At 40.9% G+C, this 23,300-nt stretch overlaps 1 protein-coding gene across 4 annotated transcripts in view; it reads left to right on the top strand.

Annotated features, from left to right (window-relative positions):
• The window catches only part of EPHA4 (EPH receptor A4), a 74,260-nt gene that overhangs the window by 26,306 nt on the left and 24,654 nt on the right, over nt 1-23,300 (top strand). For all 4 annotated transcript variants that reach the window (XM_077290873.1, XM_077290872.1, XM_077290871.1 and 1 more), the window contains exons 4-5: nt 10,152-10,307; nt 15,910-16,245. In XM_077290873.1, coding sequence (XP_077146988.1) covers nt 10,152-10,307; nt 15,910-16,245 — 492 coding nt within the window. The remainder of the gene's footprint in view (nt 1-10,151; nt 10,308-15,909; nt 16,246-23,300) is intronic.

Raw genomic sequence — 23,300 nt, 5'->3', positions numbered from 1 at the left:
GTCTTCATCCCTGCACGGACGCACTGACACTGCAGGACGCACACAGGGTCAATGTGGGTGCTTGCTCTATGCAAGTAAGCACTGTCAGGCAGGAGTTCTAAAACTGAAAATTTGGGGGAAGTAATACCAAAGCTCCATAATTTGCATAGCAATTAAAAATCGATTTTTCAGCCACTAATACACTAAAGAAAGTGAAATATGCTTTTTACTGTTTTTTTACTAATTACTGTTTAAGCAGTTTATTTGGCATTTTGGGAGTGACAGACCCCCTTTAAGAAATCTCATGCACAAGATACCGAACAAATCAGCACACAAAATGACCTGTGGCAAAATTTGCCGAAAATCAAATTGCTTTCTGTTGATTTTCACCATGGATTTCACTCCAAATCCAATTTTTGTGGACGAACCTATTGGTGGTCTTACTTATCAGGCCTCCTCGGGTTATTAACACATTCTCAGGCATTTCTCCTTGTCCCTTACTTAAAGGACAGAAGAGACTTGTGATGAGGTTACGATTTCAAGAGTTCGAGGTTTGGTGGAAGAAATAGTGGAGGTATTTCATTGCCTCCATAAAAATGTCAGCAGTAGTCACAGCCCCTTGAAGATGCCCTGCATTTCTTTGTCTTTTCTTTTCCTGGTAGACCACCCATTTGGGCCAGTTGTTGCATTTGGTGGGCAGGAAATGTTATAATCCATCATGGCTACTGTGACTCTCCATGTATAGTCTAATGCAAATACAAAAATAGCAGAGAACAGAAAAAAAAAGAGGTCAGGGCTAATAATATGTGCACAACACACCAAGGTGGGCCGCACAGAACGTTTACTGCCTCCCCTAAATAATAAGCACAATACTTATAACAAAAGTGGCCTCCCCTCATTTAATTTCTTTCATAGATATGTTGGGAAAGGCCAGGGGAAATATATCAAATTAGGGTTGTGCGTCCCACACACAGTGCAAGTACAAGGGGGAGAAGAAAACTTATGCCCACGTTTTGTCCAGCTGCCGATCTTCGGTTTATGGCTGCTCTCGGTAGACAATATTGGTGTGAGTAAAGCTGAATCCCTTCTCAAGGAGGCTCTAGCTCCTCAAACGATGATTTACAGATAGAAAATTCAGTGGCGCTAAACCTGGAGAGAGGATTTTTTTGTTTTTTTTAACAGAACTGGAAAACTTTGTTCTGCCAACACTTTGCTCACAACAGCTGATTCCTCCGACTTTGACGATTGTATCTCTTGAACAGATTGCTAAGTGATGGCTGTTCAGTTTGTTAGGATGGGTTTCTGTGCTTAGCTATATGGCAAGCTGCTGCGGTACTTGAAATATAAGTGAACATGCTTTCAGGAGACAATAATGGCCAAAACTTCTTTTTTTATGTTTTTTTCTATCTGATAATTCCAAATACTGCAAGCCATTTTCTGTACATAGAATAGATGATAATTTTGGTCAGTAGGGATATGGCCACCGGGGCGTCCACTATACTGAGAACAGGGCTCTGAAATGCCCCATCTGATCAGAGCCACAATTCTCCATTTTCTCTGAAGTCATATAGACAAAGAACACAGCGTTGGCGCACATGCAGGGCTACCACCAGTGTCGGACTGGAGTGTCAAGGGTCCACCAGTAAATACCTCCAGGCCCCCACTTTTCAGCTACATGCAAATGTGACATTATCCTCAATCAGAAATTTATATAACAATGAACCGGATAAATAAGATGCCGCCTTTGTCTGTACAATTTTCAAGTATATTGTGCCAAGTACTGCTCATATAAGAGGGTGGTGGCCACTCCTGCACATGTGCCCACCAGAGGATTCTCCTGTTCTCCTGTGGGCCAGTCCAAGCCTGACTACCACTCCTTTCTGACTGGACAGTTCAGAGCCTTGTTCTAGGGATGGGCTTGAGTCCCCGCAGTTGGAGCCCACCAATCAGCAAGTTATGGGATACGTGATGACTTTTGAAATTGAGAGCCACTTCTTAATAGTAATAAGGCTAATATGGGTAGCAGTGGTGGCTCAGTGCTTAGCACTGTTGCTTTGCAGCATTTTGGTCCTGGGTTCAAATCCCACCAAGGACAACATCTACAAGGAGTTTGTATGTTTCCTCCCACACTCCAAAGCCATACTGATAGGGAATTTAGATTGTGAGCCCCAATGGGGACAGTGATGATGATGTCTGTAAAGTGTTGTGGAATATGATAGGGCTATACAGGCAAGCATAATAGTAACAATATGTATTGTATGGGAGACGTGGGTGCTTTGCTAGATATTTTGGTAAATTCTCGGTTTCGCATTCTATATAGTTTAGTGGCAAACCAGGTGAGAGAGTTAATGACGGCCATATTGGGTGTAACCCAACTTTTCTATTGGATTGGAATACTAAAATCTCACAAGTACAGAACAATTGAAAGGATGTATATTTGCAGGGTTATGTGCTATTACATGTATTATTCATATGGAACTCATTCAATTAGAATTCCGTACTAGATAACACAATAGTAAAATAATTATAATTCTAGCATGACTAGGAGTGAGAGCCCTGCCCTAACAAGCTCACCGTGTTACATGACTTACATTCATCGCTTTGGTATGAGTCTTCTACATCATATAATACACCTGTCAGATCTTGGGTTATGGGAAAATTAAAGGATAAATGCTTACTATTTACAGAGAAGACAGGGCAAAAAGCTGTTCTTCTCTCCAGGGGTGAGAGTACAGAAGAAAGGGCTTTAAATAACAGGATTAACAGTTGTCACTCAGCAGTTAACCAATTCATTAGCTCGGGGCATGGACAACCAGGCGACTGGCACTCTTTTGCTTTCTGCAGAAGGGCACCCTCTTACTGAGCTTTTCAACTGCTTACATAAAAAAAGAAATCAGATTGCATTCTTGAAGGAGTTATTCAGTTTGTCATTTTCATTTTCTTGATCATGGTGACAGCCTGTTTGTGTCTGGAATATTCCATTATCGCGCTGGGTTTGGTAAAATATAGTCACAAGTCAGTGACTTGACTGTTTTTCCAGCTCCGAAAAATATGCATTTTAACTTGTGAATACATGTATATAATTTGTATATATCAATGTGTGCATAATGCATGGATCCTGTGCTGCGGCTCGTGCTTGACAGCAATCTCCGAAGTCACCATATTTCCTGTATCCCTAATATATCATATGTTACATTAAAATGATGGAAACTTTATTCCGGTCTGCAACGCTTTATTTCCATTCTTCTTATGGAATAGAAGTACCGTAAATGGATATTAAAGAAAGCAACACTTGAAGTTTTCTGAGGATTCATCATGGTCATGAATGGTATTACTTTCTGGAAGGACATTGATTGTGGCTCTAAAAAAGTTCCCGTAACCCTTTTTAATGCACTGCTAATCTAAGTCTTTCACACTCCCTAAATGTGCATCGTGACGCGGGGAGCTTTGCCCCACAATCAAATACAAGAAACCTTCTGGAAGCAATTTTTTACTTTTAGAGATTTCGGCAGCACCCAGGAGATTTTCCACCTCTTCCTGGAATCTGGAGGTCTTTCCTTTTATCTAGGAGTCTCACAGATGTTCCGGGAGAGTTGGCAAGTATGCATGTATTATCTTGCTTATGGCTACAATTTTTTCACAATGCACCAAAACATATTTGACTAGTGGATCTTTCTCTTTTTATGGATCCAGTCACTATTGACACCCTTGTTGGAAACTGACCTTAGCATTATTGAGATATCTCTGGAGATAAATGGATGGATGTTTTGGGGTCCATCAGTCCAAGGGATTGAAGGGTCACTCTCTGAGGTGGAGATGTGAGTGTGCATCCTGATTAGGCTGATCTATTCGGACAGGGTTGTGTATCCGAGAATCCTTCTGTTGTTTTTAAGAATTTTTTTCTCACCATTCTTGGTCCTAAACCTTAACCCGCTGGTGCTTCTGTGTTATCTGGGTTGTGGCTCTGCTTTTGTGGGCTAATGAAAAAGAAGGGAAGAAAACTCATCAAAGCCATGCCAAAGATATTGAATTTGTGGCTTGTATTGAACATGTGAACTAAGCTGGGGACAAAGAGGATGGACCTAAAGCTCTGGCAATAACCCTTTTTCTCCTCCTCGTTCCCCTCACAATCTTACCCTGCAAAGCCCTTAGCAGAAAAGCATAAGGACAAAACAGAGGACAGAGAATTAAGCACGCACCAAAGACTTTAATTTGTGGCACTGAGAATAGGGATTTGGGGTGAGAATGTATTAACAAGACACCAGGAGGCACACAATAGCGTCACATACACACTTAATGAGTGTCTCTGGCCAAGCAGGGTGTTTCTGCCATTGGTTTTATTAAATGTACATCGATTGGGAATATTGTTAAATATTAGCCTTAAACATTCAGTATTCTGTGATTTGAAACAGTATATACAGACTATTTTAGCATGATAAACCTACCAGGGTACTGATTGTCATCCATCTTCCTTAAAAAAGATTTGGTCTCTGTTCACATTTACATCGTAGGAACAGAAAAATTGAATATAAACCAGAGACGGGTTTATCACATGATGGATGAAAACAACCCCCAATAGATCTAACTGACCTGAGTTCGACTGATTTTAGTTTGGATCTGGCGAAAAAGTATCAGAAAAAATTATTGGAAAACGTGAAAGAATCTTTGATGGAGAATGCAGAATGTGGACTCATCCTACAGACTTTTGTCTAGATTTTTTTATTAGTAGGGATATTTTTTAAGGTGGTAGTTTTGTACAATGAAATTTCTGTCTTTTTTAGAAGGGTCCCTCAACAATAAGCCGATTAAAGGGCATCCAAGTAATGCAACCAGAAATGCCCCCAGGCATACATATTTTCTGAAGGCGGTCCGGACCTGCCGATATCAGCGGGATCAGCCAACCATTGAATGTGTATGGGAACTTTCCCATTGTCCCCAGATCATGTCAGGAGACTTAAGGATCGGGCAGTTAGACTTCAGTCACCTCATCCTTCTGGTTGGCAGGAGGATAAGCTAATTCTGGCATCGGCTGTGTCATAGAGAACAGAGGAATGCTCAGCAGAGCCTCTGTAAACGAGAGAGTCGAGAGAGATACGGTAGTTGTCAGCTGAACGATGATTCTGCCAACAGCTATCTAATGTATATGGTCAGCTTTTGAGCACCTCTCTTTGATAAATTTCTGACCAATTGGGTCAATATCGATCTGAATTGGTGTGTGTAATTGGTCAAGTTAAACTGATTAAAAATTGTTTCCTTATAATTGGACAGTGAAAATCACCACACAAATGAGTTTTTTAGTTTGCTGAAATAATTGTTAAGCTTGCTTAAAAATCTTCGTTCTTGACAGCACATCGTCCTTTGTGAACAGGACATGTGCTGCAAAGAACAATGACAGTCTGGACTAGAGACTCTCTTCCCTCTGATTAATAGATAATGTTCCTGAATAGACAATGGCTCAGAATTTCTTAATGGTATTTAAAAATTCCAAATTGCATGTGATAAGAAGATTTGTCCATGTAGCTTTTAATGTAGCATATGTAAAATATTGGTAAAGAAATACAATAGTAATAATAATAGTAGTAATGATGTCATGGTTTAGTAATCATGTCATAGTTTAGACTGATGGCATCAGTATCAGACACAGACAGAAGAGGACCCCTGCACCAGAACAAAATATGGGGCCCTATGCAGTCCAACAGCTCTTCATAATGGACATTCCACCTCCTTTGGAGGTGAAAGTGGGCCTTTTCACCTCTTGGGCTCCTGTATGTCCCCTGGGTGGTATGATTTAGTTATGATGTCATAGTTTAGTACTGATGTCATTGTTTATTACTAATGGTATGGTTTAGTAATGATGTCATGGTTTAGTAATGATGTCATATATTAGTAACAATGTCATGGTTTAGTAGTGATGTCATAGTTTAGTACTGATGTGATAGTTTAGTACTAATTTTATAGTTTAGTAATGATGTCATGGTTACAAATGATGCCATATATTAGTACTGATTGCATGGTTTACTAATGATGTGATACTTTAGTAATGTCATAGTTAAGTACTGATGACATGGTTTACTAATGATGTTATAGTTTAGTAATGATTTCATAGTTTAGTAATGATGAAATGGTTTAGTACTGATTGCATGGTTTACTAATTATGTTCTAGATTAGTACTGATGGCATGGTTTGGTGCGGATGTCATAGTTTAGTACTGATGGCATGGTTTGGTATGGATGTCATAGTTTAGTACTGATGGCATGGTTTGGTGCGGATGTCATAGTTTAGTACTGATGTAATTTTTTAGTAGTGATGGCATGGTTTAGTACTAATGGCAATGGTTTGGTGCGGATGTCATAGTTTAGTACTGTTGGCATGGTTTGGTATGGATGTCATAGTTTAGTACTGATGGCGTGGTTTGGTACGGATGTCATAGTACTGATGGCATGGTTTGGTATGGATGTCGTAGTTTAGTACCGATGGCATGGTTTGGTACGGTGTTATGATCTGGTGGCCTAAGAGCAGCATGGGACGTACTCTGGAGAAGGTGGTACCTGTACTGGCCGCAGACCCTGAACCTAACACCGCAACTAGAAGTAGCCGTGGAATGTACCTAGCGCTCCCTAGACATCTCGACACAGCCGGAGGACTAATTACCCCTAGAGATAGAAAAGGGAAAACTATCTTGCCTCAAAGAAAATCCCCAAAGAACAGGCAGCCCCCCACAAATATTGACTGTGAGAGGAGAGGGAAAAAACATACACAGACTGAAATGAGAATTTAGCAAAGGAGGCCACTTCTAGCTAAATAGAAAGGACAGGACAGAGTACTATGCGGTCAGTATTAAAACACTAGAAAATATCCACCACAGAAAATACAAAAACTCCACAGCTAACTAAAGACATGGAGGGTATATCTGCATCTCCAGAGATACCAGCTTGGCTAAACAAATCCTTATACAGACCAAGCTGGACAAGACAAAACATGGAAAATAACTGAACTATAAGACCACAGCATGTGGGCAGCAAAATCAAGGCCAGAACTTATCTTTGTTGAAAAGAACTGCAAAGCAGAAGAGACTGGGCAGGGATGTGAATCCTCCAGGAACAATGGACAACTGGCACTGACTAAAGGGTGAAGCAAGACTAAATAGCCCTGTCCAAATTGCAAAAAGTGATAAATGCTGTGATTCAGAGACAGCAGCGCTACCACTTACAACCACCGGAGGGAGCCCAAGAGCAGAATTCACAACAGTACGGATGTCATAGTTTAGTACTGATGGCATGGTTTGGTACAGATGACATAGTCTAGTACTGATGGCATGATTTGGTACGGATGTCATAGTTTATTACTGATGGCATTGTTTGGTACTGATGTCATAGTTTAGTTCTGATGGCTTGGTATGGTACTGTTGTCATAGTTTAGTACTGATGGCTTGGTATGGTACTGTTGTCATAGGTTAGTACTGATGGCATGGTTTGGTACAGATGTCATAGTTTAGTACTGATGGCATGGTTTGGTAGAGATGCCATAGATTAGTACTGATGGCATGGTTTGGTATGGATGTCATAGTTTAGTACTGTTGGCATGGTTTGGTACTGATGTCATAGTTTAGTACTGATGGCATGGTTTGGTATGGATGTCATAGTTTAGTACTGTTGGCATGGTTTGGTACTGATGTCATAGTTTAGTACTGTTGGCATGGTTTGGTACTGATGTCATAGTTTAGTACTGTTGGCATGGTTTGGTACCGATGTCTTAGTTTAGCACTGATGGCATAGTTTGGTACGGATATCATAGTTTAGTACTGATGGCATGGTTTGGTATGGATGTCATAGTTTAGTACTGTTGGCATGGTTTGGTACCGATGTCTTAGTTTAGCACTGATGGCATAGTTTGGTACGGATATCATAGTTTAGCACTGATGGCATGGTTTCAAATACATTTCTGAAGAGAGCACCCCTTACGTTTTATTATCGACACAAAGGCTGGATTTTAGAGAGCCGGCCATGTTATAGAATGAAGCATATTCATTTCACTGGGAGCATTTTGTTCCTCCTGAACATGCAATGCAGCGGTAAATACACAGAGGCTGACTGTGTTCATTCAGCCGTATGTAAAATGTTGTCAAGTCCAAAGGAGAAAAGTGAGGCCTCCTCGCACACAGTGGCTGGCTGTACACAAGCTGTCTTTGTTTATCTGTGACGGTTGAGTGACAGGCAGTTTCCACTGGGTTTGGATTCTGTGTGCAGGGGATGAGGCCGTGTTTGATGTGGGGATCGGGCCCTGACCTGAGCCTATCTGTCTGCCAAGCTGTGGTTTGTGATTCGTATCAATCTCTCCCAGGGGTCTATTCTCAAGTGAAACTAATCAAACACCTAGAAAGTCATCAGGCCGATGTAACACAGTAAGCAAAGTTTACTCCATGTCCTGGGAAAGAGATCTGTGACCGAGAATGTAAACAATCGATAATAGCCATATTACACCGCTATGGCAGGAAAAATGGCTGCAAAGTAGCCACAGAACATGTTATGTAGCTGATCCCATGGTATAAATCTGTATTGTATCCTTACTCATTGATGATTTTCTTTTGTAATGTTTTATTATTCTTGTTATTATTTATTAAAGCACCATTAATGCCAGGATGCTGTACATGTGCAAAGGGTTAAAAAACATTATATATGTGTTTTAAGTACAGCAACAGTGACAGACTGGTACAGAAGGGAGAGGTCTCTGCCCTCACGGGTTTACAATATGCAGGGTAAGGGTGCAGACAGATAATCGTATTACTCGCACGAGGATCACATCTGATAGCTCCCTAGAAATACATCACTCGGGTCAGGTGAGCCTATGGCCAGTCCGAGGATTGCGATGTGATCCTCGCGTGAGTAATATGGCCGTCTGTCTGACCCCTAATGGTGAAGGAGACAGTTGGTCCGGTGGTTAGAACCGCACCAGGTGTAGTGGTAAAAACTAGACATAAAACTGTTAGGCCATGTTGTCACATAATGTAAATGCTGGGGAAGGGAATTTGCAGAAAATCTGCTGCGTTTAAGGCCACGGTGCACACGTTAATTATTTGGTGAGTTTTTTACATCAGTATTTGTAAGCCAAAACCAGGAGTGGGAGATAAATACAGAAGTGGTGCATATGTTTCTATTACACTTTTCCTCTGATTGTTCCACTCCTGGTTTTGGCTTACAGATACTGAGGTTAAAAAAAATCACCAAATACTCAATGTGTGCACGTGACCTAAAACCATCCAAACATGGCTGACTAGATTTCATGAAAACCCATCTTTACTGTGTGCTTAAAGACATTGCTGAACTTTTTGGGTATGTTCTATCCCTATAAGCTTCTACGTGACACCTGGAAAAATGCATGTAAAAACTGTAGATTTTTTTAAGGGCAGAATCCCAGTGTCTGCACTAAAAATACATAAAAAATATTGCTTCAAATCTGCACTAAAAAGCATGAAAAAAGGAAAAAATAATGGAAAAATGCAACAACAAAAAAAGCAAGCAAAAGCACAACAATCAGAATAGATTGGTTCGGACACATGCAGAAAAAAACTCAGCAGATAAAAGCAACATTTTTGCATGTAGGAACATGGCCTTATGTAATCACTTAATGCCCAAATGGGCATCCTAAGGCAGTGTTCAGGCCGAGATTATTCAGGCAATGAAAAACGATAAACTAGAAACCGCTTCAGGAAAACACTTTTTTGGGGGGAATTTTTCTTTCCTAAAGTGAGTTTGAAGTTTTTTTTTCTCTGTACCCTTTTTTTTTGCAGCCTTTTGATTTGATATTGCTTAGTTTGGAGCGGTTATCATCTACTTCAAAATCCTTCTCATAAAACCTCTTCAAAGACTCTTGTAAAACTCTTCTGATTTAATTCCATGGGAACCGGACGTTATTGTTCTTATGAGAAGGTTTTTGACCGTTTTTTTTTCCAGAAAAAGTTTTCAAAACCAGCTTTGAAGCGGCTAATGATGTAATATACAGTACTTCAAATTCGGTGCTGTCAAATAAAAAACCTGCAAAAAATCTCTTTAAAGCCAGCCCTTTTAGGAATTGACAGACTCCGCCAAAGACTCACCAAAGATGAATGTTTTGTGCATAGGTTTTGGCTTAAAAAACTTGTCAATCTTAAGTCATGGTTGTTTTTCCCCCCACAGCTTGTAAAGTTGGCTACTACAAGGCCCTCCTGTCGGATAAAGCGTGCTCAAAGTGTCCTCCACACAGCTTTGCACTTCGAGAAGGCTCTACCTCCTGCACCTGTGATCGAGGCTATTTTCGAGCCGACAGTGACCCTGCCTCCATGCCTTGCACTCGTAAGTTACTTGATGCCACAGTCTTTCAGTGAAATCTAAATCCCCTTCTTGTTTCTGTCTCTGCTTGCAGTCACTCTCTAAACCCTGCTGTTTGTCATCTTGATATATGCTTCCTAAATCTTTTGTACTGTACAATCCATACAGGATAGCATTTACTTGACAGCAGCTGTCACAAGTACAGGGGCATTTGTGAAGGTGCCACCCATTGTGCAGCCTGGGTTTATGTTGCACTAAAAGAAGCTCAGATCCGTGGTTCCCACAGCCTTGCTGACCTCCCAGCCTAGGCTCTCCGTGAAGTGACTCATTGTCATCTACGATCACTTGTGATCACGTATCCAATACTAGCAAATCTGACCAAAATATCTGATTTTTAAAAATCATATTGTGTTGTATTTTTTTTTTTTAAATTACTAGTTATGGCAGCTGAATTTTACCAATAGTCTGTAAGGAGCCCAAGTAGTTTATGGCCTTTTTCAGGCAGAGATACCATATTTAACTGTTCAACTTCTAGATGTAATAAATTCCCAAACTTACAGTACCTTAGGTACAATTTACTCTGAGGTCTAAGATCAAGTTCACATGAGGGCTCATTCAGATGCCAGTTTTACATGTACGAGTTCTATCCATGCCTTTCACGGATAAAACGTTTAACTATTGCATCAGTGTATTTTTGTGGACTTAGTGGTCTGCATGAAATCACATAGACATGTCCGATTTTGATCCAAGACTTGGATCAATCTCATCAATTCAAGTCTATGGCTCCATGAATAAAATGTGACCGCAGTTGGATGCCGCCCATGTGCTTTCCATTTTTCACAGACTGTTTGATAGGAGAAGCTTAAGAAGCCAACATTTCTTTTTACAAAAGAAAAACAGATGATACTTTGATGGTAAAAACTGACACAGTGACCAAACACTGGTGAAAATCAGATCAAAATCATTGATGAAACCCACCGTGTTTCACCACTAAGGTGTCATCAGAGGAATGAGGCCTCATTCCCCTGATGATGCCTGAGTGGTGAAACATGTTGGAGAGGCTAGTAGCTGCTCAATTTTAACAATGCATACCAAATAGGATAATATAAGTAGGATAGAGTAGTGCAATTCAATTGGTATAAATACCGCACTAAATCCATGCCAATCAGCATTTAGCGATGAACCTATCAAAAGTTAAAGTATATTCGTAGCTGAGGTCACCCCTATCTGGTTATATGTGTTTTTAATATTAGGGTCTATTCCGTTATTCCCTTTAATATATGGATTAAAAGATATGTTTTAAATAGGGTGTTTAGTTAGAGTATTTTTTCCTTAGATCGGTGCACTCTAGAGCGCTCTCTAGAATGTCGGCATTGTATTAGAGTGTAGCAACCTCTGAAAAATCATTCTAAATAAATTAAAAGCAGGGGACAACTATTTATAAAGCCACACAAGCTTAAAAATTCAATTTTTTTTATTAGACTGCTAAAAGTAGCTGTGTTATGTCCAATTTCTGGTAACTACCCGATAGCTCAGACCAGAAAGAACAAAGAAGATGATCCTATCAAGTCAGACTCAGCTGTTGAAGTGGAGAGATACAGCGAACCTGTTCACACCTTATTCTAAGCAAGTACCGTAAACACACCTTTTGCAGATTTACAGAGAACCACCTACATTTTTGACTGTTCCTGTTTAATTTACATAGAAAAAAACTGCGGTACACAATCACTTGCAGGCAATTATTTGCCTGGAATGAAGCGTATGACTCCATCATAAAATCCATGCCCTCTAGGTTTCCACCAGCACGCTTCCGCAGTCTTTCATTCATATCTTTTTTTTTCTTTAAATAATCAGATTTGCTGCTTGGCCTGTTATTTCCTCAAGTAACTATATTGTTTTTAAATGGCCATTTCAGCCCTATTAATCTCGGTCGCTTCCTCTAATGCATCTTGACAGTTATCCGCGTAATGAACCCTAATGAAATGACTGGTGGAACCTGCCTGTGAATTTCACCGCTGCCGTCGGGAGCTGGCTTGTTGAAATATAAGGGCAGAATGAGAAGCCTGACCAACCTTCGCTCGCTCCCAAGGTCAAGGATGAAAGCGTAGCATTTCTTCACTGGGTTGTGCATGGTGAACATCTCTCAGCGGGGTTTATTCACGCTGAGTGTTTTTTTTTTTCACTTGCTGGAAGTATCTGCAGTGCAGCGTTTTCATCATTCCTCAGCAACAGAAGAGTTAAAGCTGTTATCCTATAAGCTTATCTCCATTTTTGGTTTTTTAACCTTCATCTGAATTTGATCTTTTCGCTGGCTCCAAAGCACGTACAGAACAACACAAAAGCAATTATCGGGGAATCTGCAGTGCCTGGTATTTTCTCCAGGGGTGCTGGCATAACGGATTCAGAGAGCGCTGCAGCAAAATTCTAGCAAGAGCGATGGTTAGCCTTGACAAAACACTGAGGGTTGTTCTGCTCATATCGTTGGATGGTCTGCAGCAAGCCACCAGATGAAAAGCTTTGTGTTTGTGCAAGATAATAAAGATCAGATCCTAAGTATGAATTCTTGTATATGTTTGTCAAGAATAAGAAATCAATCATATTCTTTATGACTTGCTAATCTGGAACAGAATTGTTAATAGCTTGGTCATCTTTGTCCTAATGCTACGTTTGAGGAACAGGTAGCAACATTTTTCTAGACCACTGCTTGACAAGGCTAACGAGGGACAGCGGTTGTGTCTTTCTCGGTTTGGTTATTATTGGAAATCCGGCACAGTAGTTCCTTTTCTGTCATCACTATGAGTACAACACTTGAATGGATGAACACAATTAATTAGCTTGGCAGACTACTAGTGGCACATCTGTCTTAGGTTCCCGTGTTCCCAAAAGTACAAGCAACACAGCGCAATTTAGTCTGAGAGAACCAGCTGCTTCATTGTGAGCCACGCTGACCTTAAGGGAGTTTATGGTGTCATTGCTTTAATAGGAATCTCTTTTGTAAAAGTTTAGACTCCACAATTGTATTAGAAGCTCCACTCCAGCCCTACTTGAGAGATCTGCTAGCCTCTAGAGAACACTGGATTAATTGCAGGTTGAAATGTCTTGAAACACATACCAGTGCTTCATAGATTCTTTGTATAGCGTCTGTGAAATCTTCCAAAATACGCTCTTTTGTTTCTGCCACTAGATATCTCAGGATGGTGTAAACTAGAAAAAATTTCATTGGCCATGATCTGACGTAGAGGTAGAGGAAACTAAAAAAATATCCTTTAAATGGCATCTGTTTTCAAAATATACTTTTTGTCGATGGCCAACAAGTAGTATTTTTGGGGGCAAAAGACCTCATTGAAGCTGGCAAGTACATCCGTAACAGTATACGTTATCTAGGTATTGGTAGCCAGTCAGACACATTTAATCATCAGCTTGTCATCACTAGAAAGCAGCCAAAAATTGGTGCCAATAGTGAACTACTAAGCACTTTGGTCATTTAGCTCCTGGTATTTGTCCAAAATTTGAAGCGTCTAGTAAAGAGATTGATCATGGGGATAAAATCAACATTTATTCACAGGTAATTAAGCTTGACATTGCATTGTATTATATAACATAAGCTAAAGGTTCCACCTTGGTTCTTTCTCTCTTTAAACATAGCCAGACTGGTTCCACGGTCCTCCATTTGGGGTCATTAATCAATTCCTAGGCTTGGGACATTGCATCTCAGGTTATATTATCTGAAGAAAGAGAGCTGGGATCTTGTTTTTACATCTGTCACATGCTGCTACTTTACTTATCAATCCGCAACTACTTTCCTGCCTTCTTGAAACCAAGACTGAAAGTCTTCTGATTGCCTTCTGCACTGAGCGATGAATCCTTCTCAATCACCCATGTCCAAATGTTAATTTACCAGCCTGTAAATCTTACTTGGATAATTTAAAGTGTTTTATACACACCCCAGGTTGTCCGGAGACTCGTAAACAATTTCCATTAATGCACATTACTATTGACTATCTGGGCTTGAGGGATTTCTGCCCTCTGCTTAATCCTAAGTATCTGGCTGTAAAAGTGCAAAGTTGCAATTGCTCCTCTTGCATTTGCTCCAAGCTCATTAGCTGGTACTAATTTTCACAATTTTGCTCCGATACTTCCCTAAGGAAGTGATTTTAAATGATTGTAATCTCTTCAACCTAAACAGCTCTTTCTAATCAATGCTCATCATTACACAATATTTTGAGCAAGAAATTAATTATTTCGCTCCAGGCATATTTGGATCCTGAATGACAGTCCGTTGCCATCAAGGGAAAGAAAACAATAACACTGAAAAACTGTGCTTTGCTTCTCTTTGTCATTGCCTTTTCTAACACCTAATCCGAGCCCACAACACACCCTCTCTAGTCCAAACTCGCCTAGCACAGAAACAAAAACTGTAATTTACAGGACTGTGTCAGAGTCTTTATGAGGAAATTGACAAGCTCTACAAAAACAAAATTCGACTTTAGAATTGACTGTAAACAGAAACTTAACGATAGAAATACATTTAGGAGGAGTAGACTTAATACCAGCGATTCTGCTTGTCTGATTGAAAGACCATGATGCAAGCCTTCAAGGTCATTCGATGAAAAATGGAAAGGTCAGCCTGGTCTTGGTGTGATTAGTATGAAGATAGAAGTCTAAAGGGATTAGAAAATCACAGATCTAGGGAAATTAGTTTTAATTATCCAAGTCCAACATTTTGTATGGTCTCTACTCTCTACCATCTAATAGGTTCATTCCAATGTGAAAAGAATCTACAACTAACTTGGTGTAACACAAAAACAAAAATGATCATTGTTAATAAGAGAATGGACGTAGCGTATCTGTCTGTAATGAGAACGGTTGTAGAAAGGAAGCCAACTGGCAGCTTTTCGTATAGGTTTTTCTAATATAAGATTCCAAACATATTCTAAACATGTATATTAATAAAGCCTCCTCTGCTGCGTTGTATGTAGATGGAAAAAGATGAGCCTCCGACATTTCTTTTCTTGGAAAACAAGTGTGAAAAAAATATCATCTTTGTAGATTGCCTGAAATCACCCTGCCAGGAAAGGCACTTCTGTTTTTACTCATTTTCATGGATAACGTCAAGGTTTTATTCTCCATTTGCCTGTCTCCTCCTTGATGTTCTGCTGAACTGTCACCCCCTCCTCTACACAGACCATCTCCATTCATGTTGGAAGGGTAGGGTGGGGGTCTCTTTCTGACCCATCTCTCTCTTCAGACCTGCCAGCATCTGCGTGCCTAGTTTTCCGCTTGGCTGGCCCTGTGTTCAGAAGCTGCCTGGGCCTCGTCCCACATACCAATTACTGACTTTTTGCTTTCTGAGGATCTTGATTCAATGTGGCACATTTTCCCACGTGAAAGTGGACATAACCGTTTGGAAAGGTGCCCTTTGGTGTTAAAAATTGGGAAAGTAGTGCAGTGGTGTTAGAGATGACGAGTCTTCATTTTAACTATGTAGTATAATAGTTTGTTTTGGAGCATTGAATGAGGCATGCGTTGTTTTAGGCTTATACTTTCTGTGTGTAGATGGTTCCTGTTCAATACACCATGCCTACTCTCATCTTTGGGATGTTTGACATCTGCTTTTTTATTTTAGGACCACCATCAGCTCCTCAAAACCTCATTTCCAATGTCAATGAGACCTCAGTAAATTTGGAGTGGACGGCTCCCCAGAATACAGGTGGACGGCATGATGTCTCCTTCAATGTAGTTTGTAAGAGGTGCGGTGCTGACCTTACTCGATGTCGACCGTGTGGTAGTGGAGTTCACTATAGCCCCCAGCAGAATGGTTTGAAGACATCCAAAGTCTCCATCACTGACCTTCAGGCTCACACTAATTATACATTTGAAATATGGGCTGTGAATGGCGTCTCCAAACAGAACCCTACCCCGGACCAGGCGGTGTCTGTTACCGTTACGACCAACCAAGCCGGTAAGTGATTGATAAGTAAGCAGTGTAATAAAGACTTGTATAGCAATCAACCAGTGATTCATATATTGACAGTAGGATGGAGCGGTTCAGAGCTTAGTACGTGCTCTACTAATGGGCCAGGTGTGTAACATTCACCCCCCCACCCCATCATTAAACAAGGCGGTTTAGATATTCTCTCTGTCCTATTGTCATAGATGCCGTGTGAAGAAGCTGGATCTTTAGGCAGTCACCAGCTTGCGCCATGTGAAAGTCTGCAGTTGCTTTTAATTTTAATATGCAAAAGCAGCATGCTGATTTGAATATGCAAATATTTCATAATTCATTGTTTTTTTATTTCCATGGACAGTGCAACTATCAGGAATCTTATTTTTCTTGATCAAATTGTGACAGCTTCCAAGTCTGATTGGTGTTGCTCTCTGACAGTAACTCCTCAGGGAAGGGCAACATGGGGGGATTCCATTCATATAACAGTTTGGGAGATCACAATGCTGTCCCTCAATGCATTTTTTTAAAAGGGAACTTTTCGCTTGATTTGTGGCCATTAACACTAGCATGGCATTATGCTGCTGTGGTTTTGCTCTCCAAATACGCCTATGTCAAAGTCAACCATCTCAGCATTAGTTACAAAAAGAACTTAGAAATTCCAATGAGATGAGTCCAAGTCTCCCATCCAGGGCCAACAGGAGCAGGCGCATTGTGCAGATAAAGCAGAGGACAGTACATTCTGCTTTGCTGTGCATGCACAGTGACAATTTGGCAATATATACAATAATGTGATGCCCAACATTGCTGGACTAAGCTTAGGTCAGTTCACTCAGGCTAGGTTCACACAACAGTATAAAAAATCATTCAAAGTTGCATCCAGAAAAGTGGTACGATTTTTTTTTTTACTAGTCATCCATGTACAATTTGTTCTTTTACTCAGCAGCTATTAATCTTTTACAGGACCGTTTACTTTTTCCCACCATACAGAATTGTAATGTATCCGTAAAAATCGGATGCCGCTCTGATGGTCCGTATGGCATCCAATTTTTTTCTCACACCTATCAGATTTCAGAGTGATAGCTGCGATTTTTTTTCTCACTCTGAAAATGGCTGAAAAAAAAAACCCGCAGATCCGCACTGCCTCATTGAATAACATTTGTCCGAGTGCAATCCCTTTTTTTTTCAGATCCCGAGTTTTACGCTTGTGTGCACGAACCCTAATGGATGAGTCTCCGATCTTCGGAGGAAAATTGTGCATGCTACGATAGCCAAAAATACGGTTGTGTGAACGACCCTTACTCTGCATGTTAGGAAACCTCAAGTGCAGCTGGTTCTGAGAGGTTCCATTTAAGATTGTTTCCAATTAAAGTTGGATTAACAATGATTGCTATAAGCGAGTGATTGCAAATCTGTGCCCCCAACTCTCACAAGCTACTTATAGCTCTATATCCTCTAGGACCCCCCTCTTGTACTAAGTCCCAGGTGTGTCTGCACACCCCCCCGCTATTCCGCCCCTGATTACAATGACAGTCGATATTTTGGTTATGCAGTAGTAAAAGTCGCCGTTGGTTTAATGACAATACAATTACAAAGTTAAACTATGCGTTTCCATAAAGATGATTTGTGTGTTTAGATAGGGCTGGGGAGTCGGCCTGCACAAATAGTGGAGTGAAATAGTGGATTGTGATCACAATCCATCACCCATGAAATGTAGGAAAGTAAACCAGATGAGGACGGCAAAGAAAGACTCTCTGTTGCGCCCCTCAGTTTACGAGGGGGGCCTCTCTGCTGAATACTATTTCTTTTTCAGGTCTCCGCAGTCTTGGCTTTGCCAACAGACATAAACAAAACACGTTTGGGATCAGTTACCCAAACGAGTCACCTCTTGCTCTTTCCCTCCATCACATCACAGCTTGCTGGACACAGGATACGCCAATTAGCACTGAAAGTGTGTAAATAAATTGAACAAGCCCTTTTCCTTAGAGAGGCGACAGATAGTTTTAAACAGCTGTCGGCTGCTCAATGAGAGACCTTCTTAAGAAATATGCCAAACACAGTGATCGTTGCATTGTTTCTATGGTGGCTTGTGAAATTACAAAACTGTAATAATGACACAGACAATCACCGCGCTAATTGCCAGCCTTTCCAGAGCACTTTTTAGCGTCCCCAGATGCACCCAATGGTGTACTTTCATTGGCGCCGGGCCTCTGTTCAGCTGCTGCATTGTGCATAATGATGCGGCATCACCGGTTTCGGTAAGATCTAGCGATAGGAAATGAATGTTATAACAGACATACAAAAATGTATTTCCCAAGTTATGTCATTTGCTTGCTTTATATGATACTGTAGTGGAATGCTTGTGTTTAAGGAACATGGCAGCATGCAGAATCTCTATGGCTGTCATGATCACGCAGTGTGCCGCCGTATAATAACCCAGTACTAGACCTTATTACAGACATATTCTCCGATAGAAGAAAACTTCCTAATTGTGTGATCATCTCATGACACCAAGTATCTAAAGGTGGCCATACAGATTAGATAAATGTCACTGAAACCCCATAATGTCATGACGGCAGCGTACCATAATGTGTACAAGGGTGTCCGAACTCTCCCCCTGATGTTATTGGCATGTTGGGTTTTATAACTGATCCTTTTGTTCTCATGTCTGATAAGCCACTACCAGAGACTTCTTGCCATTTTCTAGTAAAAACACATGCTAACTCAGTTGAGCGGAGTCTGCATGTGTAGTAGGGAATCAGCACGGATAGTTGTATGGCCAGGTATAACCTATATCTATAGGAATACTTGCTATATAAAATTGTAGAATTAAAAAAAAAAAAAAAAAAAAAAAAAATTGCAGGACCCTGGTCCAGCAGCCATGTTAGCAGTCTGTGGCTGCCGGACCAGAACAGCCTCTTACCACCTGCAACATTCCTGTCACCTCTTCTGAATAGTAACCTGCCACAATGTCATGCGTGCATCGCGCTGTAATGTAATGATGTCACAGAGGCCTACTAATCAGAAGAGGAGAAGGGAGCATTGCAGGTGGTAATGGGTTCACAGTGCTATTGTTCGGTGGCCAAATGCTACCAATGCAGCCACTGTTTCAGGGGCCTGGAAATATTTTTGCTCAACACAACTGTTTATTTATTTTACTTTCTTTTAATGAAAGGCTTATCTGGCCTTAGGCCACAAGTCTGCAGTCACTATATGGCTATATGACATCTATAAGGCTCCTCCGGTGGCAGCGCAGGGAGCAGGTGGTATGTATTTTGCTGTCTTCTGACCAAATTCTGACTAGACTCTGTCCAGCCTCGTTCAATAAACTTGCATTGAGCGGAGCTGACCCCATCTAGTCGGCACGTTACCGTGAGTATGCAAATCATATACGTATGGTCACAAGCCCACTGCTCTCAGTGCCAGTATTGGAGAATGCTCACAGCACACAGTGTGCATGATGTGAGGATTCACAAGTCTGCAGTCACATAGCCTAAAACCGGACAGACCCTTTAATTCAACACCCCAGACAGACTTAATCATCTCTTTCTCCACTGGGGCTCACAATCTAGATTCAATATCAGTATGTCTTTGTGGAGTGTAGGAAGGAGGAAACCGGAGAACCCGGAGGAAACCCACGCAATAACGAGGAGAACAAACAAGCTCCCTACAGACATTGTCCTAGGTGGGATTTGAACCCAAGACCCCATCACTGAACCTTAGGTTCACACTGCGTTGTGTGACCCGTTTAACGGACTACGTTACACCGCGGCATAACATGGTGTAACGTAGTCCGTTAACGCCGCCATTGAATGCAATGGCGGACGCATCGCTAGCGCACGCCCACAATGGGCGTGCGCTAGCGATGTGCCATCATTGAGTGACGGACCCTGAGACGCGGGCTGCAGCGTTTTCGGGTCCGTCACTGCTAGCGCAGATAGAGATAGCAGAGCTCTATCTGCGCTAGCGGGATGCAAACGCCGGCACTTGCGCTAGCAGCAGCCCGTTAGCGTATGTGCTGAACGGGCTGCTGCTAACGCAGTGTGAATTTAGGCTACATCTGGCTGTATAGCTTAGCATTCCAAGTGACAAGTGACCACCATTATACAGTAGTTGATAAACCAAGTTATTGCAAATATTTTTGATTAGCTCTAATAAATACCATGTGAACCCAATGTGCAATAATCAGTCTACAATCCCTGTGTCAGCTACCTTCTCTGTAGAAGCCACTATATGGTTAATAGTAACACCTACAAGGATGAACCCCAGCATCATGTAGTTTGGGTGGAGGTATTGACCCAACGGCTGAACCGTGGCTCCCGCTCGCTCATTGTTTACCAACACTGCCATGTTGGGGGTGATGTGCTGAAGATGTAATCACTGGCTGCTGTGATCTCTGCTTCCCGTGTTATAAACAGTCTGCACCGCTAATGAGTAAGACATGATACAGAAAGGCTCCAGAATATAGGACATCTGCCCCGCTCTATTTAGTGACATAGACGAAGCTTACCAGTTTTCTTCCAGCGCCAAGAAACATTTGCGTTTCATAATTATACTTTATTGGCTGCTTTTGATGTAGCGAGACGTATCTTTCACAATACATTACACTTTTTTTCCCAGTGTCCTAGTTTTGTTGCTAATAACTTGCAGCTGATGGGGTTTACAGTGTATTGGCAAGAATGGGGTTAACCAGCAACATTCCCAGAGCTTCGCAGTAATTACATTGGCTTACTATTATCTGTGACTCGTTTGTTCGGGGGGCTTCTCGAAAATGAAAACTGGTGTAATGAAGATATATGCTGCTAATGGCTGCGGACTTCCACGTACCCCGTGATGAGGTATTCAGCAGTGGGGATACTTCCTGCTCTAATATTAATGATGGCATTAGCCAGACCACCATTGTCGGCTTGTCAAAAGCAAATGCTTTCACCTGCTCGGCTCGAAAGGGAAAGAGCCGTTTTGTACAGCACGAGAAATAGCCCTGACCCCTGCAGTTTGCAGTGTCCCTGAAGTTAGCGTTTCAATATTTTGGGCTATGGAGCTAGAAAATTGCAGCTGTCCTCCCACATTTGTCCTTGGTAACAGGAGGAGAATTGGGGGTTTCAGGGGAGGAAGGTTAGAGAAAAGAATTATGTTTCAGTTTAACGTATAAGTGGTAATTTAGTCTTTCAGCAGTTATTATGGTGCATGGCCACATTCCAGAAATCTCTAGTGGAGGCAATTTTTTTTTTATTTCTGTCTCAAAAGAAATTGAACACAATCATTATAACTATTCTTAAAGGAGTTGTCCAGTTACTTGAACAAATACCAATATTGAAAATGCTGTGAAATATTAAAACAAGTAATTCTCCCCTTACCGATCCCAGAACTACAGTTCCTTGGTTCCTTGCTGGCCTCTGTGCTTCCTGCTCAGTCTGGACAGACATGTGACCTCTGGATCCAATCACTGGTTGTAATAGTGAGGGGCTGGTCACCTCTGTAGTCAGTGATTGGCTGCCACCATCTCTTGTCTATCTGGACTGAGCAGAAGCTATTAAGACCAGGAGGGGCACCCTGGAAGTGCAAGGATGGGAGTGATGGTAAGGTAAGTGATTGGGAAGATGAGTATTATCTATTTTATTAATTTATAGCATACTTATACTTTTTCCTATTAAATTGGCTATTTTTTTTTTTAGTTTAGTTTATTAAAGGAGAAATTATTTTATCTTATGTAATAGTTTAAGAAACCAACGGTTTACTAATGTTTTTTCGAAGGATCATGCAATGTGACTGATCATTGCTGAAGATCCATCCCACCAGCAGCCATAATGTCTTCAGATGTTTGTCACCAAGCCCTTTAACATGCCAAGTGCCAGTGCTTAACACAGCACTTAACTTCCATTTCCCAATATGCTCTGCCTCTTTTCACTCTCCAGAAACTTTCTTTTCCCTCCCTGGAGACAAATCTGTTCTTGCGATGCCACATGATTGATTGGGGAAACAGAGGGGGCACAAAGCTGGTGTTTGAGTAATGTTAAGAAATCAGGAGGACACAAGACTAATCAAACACACAGGCTGGGCTTGTGTTTTAACAAGATGATGGATTGCACTTCTGTGTTTTCCTGTCCTGCTCCTCAACATCTACTTTACTTTAATAACTTTTTTCAAGGCCTACACTACAATGTGTAACTATTCCCTTTACTTTAATTAATTGCTTCCTCCTGCACGTGTTTAAAAAATACATGCCTTGCGGTTATCGACCAACTTTTCAGGGAACGATAAGAAGATATTTCTTAAAAGTAGAAAGTTTAGATATATACTTTAAAACGTGACTCTTTTGAATAAAGTTTTTTTTTTTTTTTTCAGTTTTAATATTTTTTCTCATTTTTGTAATAGCAGATCAAAAAGGGATATTAAAATATGACGTCAAAACGTGTATCGTCCAAAAGAATATGGTTAGTCAGTTTTAACAAGATATGATACATGATAACCCGTCATTAAGACAGAATATAGGATACCGGATTGAGAAAAAGAGAAAAGTGGAAAGTAATTCGGGGAAGGAAGGCTGGAAATGCTAAACTTGACCTCCATTTTTGTACAGAGTCTGTTCCCTGAATTATTCTGGAACTGCTTCCATGGAAAACCTTAAAGGGAACCTATCACAATGATAATGCAGTTCAATCTGAAGACGCCATGATATAGAGCAGGGGGAGCGGAGCAGATTGATATATAGTATAGGGATGAAAGATTCAGTACAATCTGAGTTTTATTAATTTAAACCTGGGCCCTTTCTGGGATTTTGAGTCCTGTGGGCGGTCCTATCAGTGATTGACAGCTCTCTCTGCAATCACACTTGTGCAAAGAAAGCTGTCAATCACTAATAGGAAGGCCCACTGAACTCAAAATCTCAGAAAGAGCAGACTGAATAAACTGATTCTTTTTTCACAAAATTGCATCAATTTCCTCAGCTTCTCCTGCTCTATAACATGGTGCCTGCAGATTGTACTGCATTTTCATGGTGACCGGTTCCCTTTAATTACTTTCTTGCTTTATAGAGACAATAGAAGAAAAAAAATTTAATGAAAAAGCTCCTA

Source organism: Ranitomeya variabilis, chromosome 2 (genome assembly GCF_051348905.1).
Source record: "Ranitomeya variabilis isolate aRanVar5 chromosome 2, aRanVar5.hap1, whole genome shotgun sequence".
Classification (NCBI taxonomy): domain Eukaryota; kingdom Metazoa; phylum Chordata; class Amphibia; order Anura; family Dendrobatidae; genus Ranitomeya; species Ranitomeya variabilis.
Note: the sequence above shows the minus strand (reverse complement) of the source record. Positions and strands in the feature narration are given on the sequence as shown.